General features: G+C 44.1%; 1 protein-coding gene across 1 annotated transcript in view; it reads left to right on the forward strand.

The window, feature by feature from the left end:
- The window catches only part of AADACL4 (arylacetamide deacetylase like 4), a 29,116-nt gene extending 24,359 nt beyond the window's left edge, over window positions 1-4,757 (forward strand). Inside the window, 2 exon segments of the mRNA XM_040262838.1 lie at window positions 3,997-4,527; window positions 4,529-4,757. Of these exon segments, the coding sequence (XP_040118772.1) occupies window positions 3,997-4,527; window positions 4,529-4,757 (760 nt within the window).
- The last annotated feature ends 1,243 nt before the right edge of the window (window positions 4,758-6,000 follow it).

The raw sequence follows: 6,000 nt of genomic DNA on the forward strand, positions 1-6,000 counted from the left end.
TGTCCATCAAGTTGGTGATGCCATCCAACCATCTCATCCTCTGTCATCCCCTTCTCCTCCCACCTTCAGTCTTTCCCAGCATCAGGGTCTTTTCAAATGAATCAGTTCTTCACATCAGGTGGGCAAAGTATTGGAGTTTCAGCTTCAGCATCAGTCCTTCCAATGAATATTCAGGACTGATTTTCTTTAGGATGGACTGGTTGGATCTTCTTGCTGTCCAAGGGACTCTCAAGAGTCTTCTCCAACACCACAATTCAAAAGCATCAATTTTTCGGCACTCAGCTTTCTTTATCATCCAACTCTCACATCCACACGTCTACTTGAAAAACCATAGCTTCAACTAGACAGATCTTTGTTGGCAAAGTAATGTCTTTGCTTTTTAATATGCTGTCTAGGTTGGTCATAACTTTTCTTCCAAGGAGCAAGCGTCTTTTAATTTCATGGCTGCAGTCACCATCTGCAGTGATTTTGGAGCCCAAGAAAATAAAATCTGTCACTATTTCCATTGTTTCCCCATCTATTTGCCATGAAGTGATGGGACCAGATGCCATGATCTTAGTTTTCTGAATGTTGAGTTTTAAGCCAATTTTTTCACTCTCCTCTTTCAGTTTCATCAAGAGGCTCTTTAGTTCTTCTTCGCTTTCTGCCATGAGTGGTGTCATCTGCATATCTGAAGTTATTGATATAATCTCTGGATTAGGAAGATCCCCTGGAGGAGGAAATGGGCAACCCACTCCAGTATTCTTGCCTGGGAAATCCCATGGACAGAGGAGCCTGGTGGGCTACAGTCCATGGGTTGCAGAATCAGATGTGACTGAGCACACTGTTGTGCTGTTTACTGTACTGTTATTCTAGACAGCTGAAAAGACTTGGCATATAGGTTTTGATAAGCTAGGCTGGGGGAGGAAGAAAAGCAGGTAAGTTTCTTCAGGTTGCCAGGTGGATGGTGCCTGGGGGGAAATGCCCTGAGAACCCTAAGGGAGAAATGATTATGGTCTGGGTGCTCCCTGATTTTCTGTCAAGACATAATGGAGTTTCTTAAGTAAGACCCTGGAGAATATGTGTTTGAAAGATTTGTCTTTCAACCATCTGGCTCTGCAGAGCCTTCATCCCTGAAGGTGCGCAGGCAAGAGAGAGTCCAAGGAGGTGTAGGCATTTCTGTTTCATACCAGCAGGTCTGGGATTCTGCAACAGAAAGCATATGCTATTTCATGACGTCAGGTTTGTATGCTTGCCATTTGATGAGTCACATTCACTTCTGGGGCTTCCCTGGTGGCTCAGCGGTAAAGAATCTGCCTGCAATGCAGGAGACCTGGGTTCGATCCGTAGGTCGAGAAGATCCCCTGGAGGAGAGCGTGGCAATCCACCTCAGTACTCTTGCCTAGAGAATCCCATGGACAGAGGAGCCTGGCGGGCTGCAGTCCATGGGATCACATAGAGTCAGACACGACTGAAATGACTAAGCAGCAGCAGCATTCACTTCTAGACATGGCACAGTGGAAGCTGAAGCTTGTGCTTGCTGCTTACAGGTGCTGGGGCCATCTCACCGTGAGGACTCCACAGAGGCGCATGTGCCTTGCCTGCGTTTAAGTGGGACCCCATACTGATAACATTGAATTATTGATCACTATATTGCTTACTGTGGAAATGTGGCAGAGTTATAAGCAATCAACCCACCCTACTATTTATTTTTTTAAAAAATATATTTATCTATTTGGCTGCACCAGGTCCTAGTTGTGGCATGCGGGATCTATTTCCCTGACCAGGGATGGAACCTAGGCCCCTGAACTGGGAGTATGGAGTCTTAACCACTTGACCACGAGGGAAGTCCCCGAATTGTATTCTTAAAAATGATGCTTTAGGAAACCTTTTACAGGAAATAAAATTCAAGGTCAAATAGAAGGCAGTGGTTTTCAAACTGGGTTCCGTAGAGCACTAGGGCTTCCCTCAGTGTCTCAGAGGTGGATCCGGAGGTCAAAGATGAAAAAGAAGTGGGGGATTCAGGTGTCTTATCTTTGGGCAAAACCAGAACAACTGCATTTACCTATTTTATTTGGTGAAGCTCCAGGTATCATTTTAATAAAAAAAAATTTTTTTTTTTGTTCTAAATAAGTTTGAAAGCCACTAGTCTAAGGTGTCATTTTTCCTTATGGAATTCTCAATTTAATCTTACAAGTAGAATGAGGTTTCTTTCTTTTTTTTTTTTTTGATGCTTTTAAGTGATAGGTTGCAAGAACTGAAAAGATAACTAGCAACAGCCTCAAATAAAAATTTTAGATAACAACCATATTTTAAATACGTTATCTAATCCTAGTTTAGCTAAACTGTTAACTGGGGGTTTAGCCAAGCTGTTTCTATTTTTTAAACGTATTCCTTTCTGTTATTCCAGTCTTGATTCATGCATTAGTTAGCTTGTGTTAGACCCGGGTTCGATCCCTGGGCAAGGAAGATCCCCTGGAGAAGGAAATGGCAACCCACTCCAGCACTCTTGCCTGGAAAATTCCATGTATGAGGAGCCTTGTAGGCTACAGTCTATGGGGTCGAAAAGAGTTGGACATGACTGAGCAACTTCACTTTCACTTTATTAGTTTTAGAAGTTCACCTGCTCTCCCAGCTTTATTGAACTATAATGATATGTGCCTTGTGTCAATTTAAGGTGTTCAACCTGTTGGTTTGATATACTTACATACTGCAATATGATTGCTACCATTATATAACATAATTAGCATTTCTTTTTCTGGTGAGGACCTTTAAGATCTACTCTCTTAGCAACTTTCAAGTATATAGAATATTATTGTTAACTATAGTCACTAACCTGTACTGTAGGTCCCCAGGACTTGTTAATCTTATAACTGGAAGTTTGTATCGTTTGACCAGCATCTCCTCATTTCCCTCAACACCCCGGAGCCCCTCGTAGCCACCACTCAACTCTCTGTCTCTCTGAGTTTTGGCTTCTTTAGATTCTATGTGTAAGGATAGCATACAGTTTGTCTTTCTCTGTCTGACTTATTTCACTCAGTGTAACATCCTGGTTTCATCCAAGTTGTTGCAAATGGCAGGATTTCCTTCTTTCTTATGGCTAAACAATGTTTTAATTTATATGGTTCATATTAAAGCTCCTCTTTGCCCTTGAATTCCTGTGAGGAGACACGCTTTGAGGGCTTAGACAAACCCCCAGGATGCTGATTGCCAACCTCTGGCACCTGGGTCTGCCACAGCTCCAGTTGCGTCTGTTTTCTGACTGCCTACCTTCTCTACACCTTCACCATCCGAACACTTCCCAAACCCCTTCTTTCCATCCTACAGCCCCACAAAAGAAGGCAACTCTGAGTCACTGGTGGGAACAAACCTTGGTCCATTAGATTTTTCTTTTTAAAAAAATTCTACCTGAAAGAAACTTGCCCTTGACTTTCATTTTGGTTTCTCCTACCCTTTTCTTTCATGAGTGGCAGCAGCTTCATTGGCCTTTCTTGACACTGCTGGTTGTTTTGCTTCTGATGTGAACAGCTTTCTAAGTTGCATGTTTTTTTCTTGTTGTTCAAATCTCTTATTTTTCAATTTTTTTCAAATGGAGGAAAATTGCTTTACAGTACTGTGTTGGTTTCTGCCATACAACAACCTGAATCAGTCATAATTATACATGTCTCCTCCCTCTTGAGCCTCCCTTCCCCCACCCCCTACCCCCATCTCAGCCCTCTAGGTCATCATAGAGTGCCAGGCTGGGCTCCCTGTGCTGTATAGCAGAAGCTGCACATTCTTGTATGAGCATCTCTATCTATGGAAAGTAGACAGCATAGTTTTGGAATCAAGGATCCCTGCCCACAAGTTAAGGAAAGGTTCTTCACATCCTCATATGCAAAAAGTGGGGGTAAGCACCCTCAGAGGGCCATTCTGAAGGTTTAATTAGAAACACCATTGCAAGAGGGAGTGGAAAGCAACGTGGCTTCCCAGCGACCCCTGTTCACACAGGGGTGCTTCTGTCCCCTGCTTACTCAGGTACCGCAAGCTTCTTGATCACCATTACTATACCATTTCCTATGATTGCCTGAATGCCTCCATTCACTTCCTGAAGACCCTGGGAACATATGGGGTGGATTCCTCCCGGGTTGTGCTCTGCGGAGTCAGCATTGGGGCAGGAATAGCAGCCTTGATCTCCCAGACCTTGGTGGGCAGGTTGGATCTTCTGCAAATCTGGGCCCAGGTCCTGATTTATCCCTTCGTCCAACTTATCAATTTTCAACTGCCATCCTTTCACTAGAACTCATGCATTCCATTCCTCACCCAGAAGTTCATAATAACTTGCATGTTTAAATACCTGCTTATTGACTTCTCCTGGTGAGATGCCATCGTGAGTGGGGCTTTTATTCCCCCCAAAGTCTGGAAGAAGAACTGGAAGTGGCTCAGCACTGACAACCTACCCAACAGGTTCAAGAAGACAGGCTGCCAACCTGTGTTTCCTGCCCCCTTTAATGAGGCTGCCTATCTAGAAAACAAACACTTGTTGGATGTGGAAAATTCACCCCTTGTAAGCCCAGCTTCCGGAGGCCTTCCTGGTGAGCTGTGAGAATGATATCCTCCGTGATGATGCCTTGCTCTATAAGAAGCGCTTGGAGGATCGGGGGGTCCCCGTGACATGGTACCATGTGGAGGATGGCTTTCATGGATCACTGATGTTTTTTGATAAGAAGTCATTCTCTTTCCCATGCTCCCTGAAAATTATGAATGCTGTAGTCAGTTATATAAAGAGCATGCTGTAAGGTTGGGGCTCTGAGTAGGGCATAGCCAGTATGGACTCTGCTACAAGCTGAGTTCTTTGATGAATTGTATAATAATTGATTAAGGAGATCCTCAGTCAGTGCTTACGCTGCAAAGGAAGGATGAGAAGGAAGCTAAGAACAGTCACGCTTAGTATTTCAGAAAATCCCAGCTGCTTCCTTTCAGTGCCAACAATGTTCAATTCTGGATCTAGCAACATTCTCTAATCTTCTCATTCAGGTGAAATACTCAATGGAGAAAAAAAAAATGCCTTTAAAGTTTCTCAACACTCTAACACTCAAGATCTCTGCTGAATGAATGTTGACAACTGTCCATGAAGGGTCTATATCCGTAAAGCTGAAATACTGCTTGGGGCTAACATCTCCTTTGGAGGAGGGGGCAACTAATTGTTCCCGGGACCAAAGGTTCATCAGCCAAATTCCAACAGTTTGTTTACAGATTGATCCAGTTGGCCTGAGAGATGCTTTTGCAACAAAACTCTGCACTCAGTGTAACCACATTTGGTCTGGACTAATCCCAGGGATGGAGGAGCCTGGTGGGCTGCCGTCTATGGGGTCGCACAGAGTCGGACACAACTGAAGCGACTTAGCAGCAGCAGCAGCAAAAGGACATTTTAGAAGAGCTCATGAGAAAGGGAGAGGTGAGAAGAGGCAAGAGGAAGGCAGTGAGGAAAAGGGGGGCTTCTCCCGGGCTTAAGTCTTTGATCTGAATTCCAAAATTAGGTCACTAACTATCAAAAGGCAGGGTCTTAGAGCCAAGGCTGTCTTGGGAATCTCTGAATGCCATCTGAGATATGGAAACTGCATTTCCTAAAGCAGCAAGATGTCAGCCTTCTTTCTTTAGTGAACTTATATCTTGGTCTCACTTTTACAAAGAATCTTGCCTTCACTTAGCCCACACCATTTTCTCTGCTTGCCGGGAAGAGGAAGAGAATAGGAAGAGAATATTTGTACTGCGTGTTGGAGCAGTCCATATTAGCTTGAGTCCATGTTTCTTAGCCATATCTGTAATAGCACTGGGCCTCCCTGCTGTCTGGTCCCATCCAAGTGCTAAAGTTGGAGAATCCTCTTCTCTGCAGCCATAGCATCTCTTGGTGTCAAGGACCTCACCTATGACTGATGGAGGTAGGAGTCTTATTGGTGTACCTTGGATCCTTGCAAAAGGTGCAGATATCTACATAAGCAGTTTTGGACTGGGCTCCTGGGAGCACGGACAGTTATCATG

The sequence above is a fragment of the Oryx dammah genome, unplaced genomic scaffold (genome assembly GCF_014754425.2).
Source record: "Oryx dammah isolate SB20612 unplaced genomic scaffold, SCBI_Odam_1.1 HiC_scaffold_21, whole genome shotgun sequence".
In the NCBI taxonomy this organism is placed as follows: Eukaryota; Metazoa; Chordata; class Mammalia; order Artiodactyla; family Bovidae; genus Oryx; species Oryx dammah.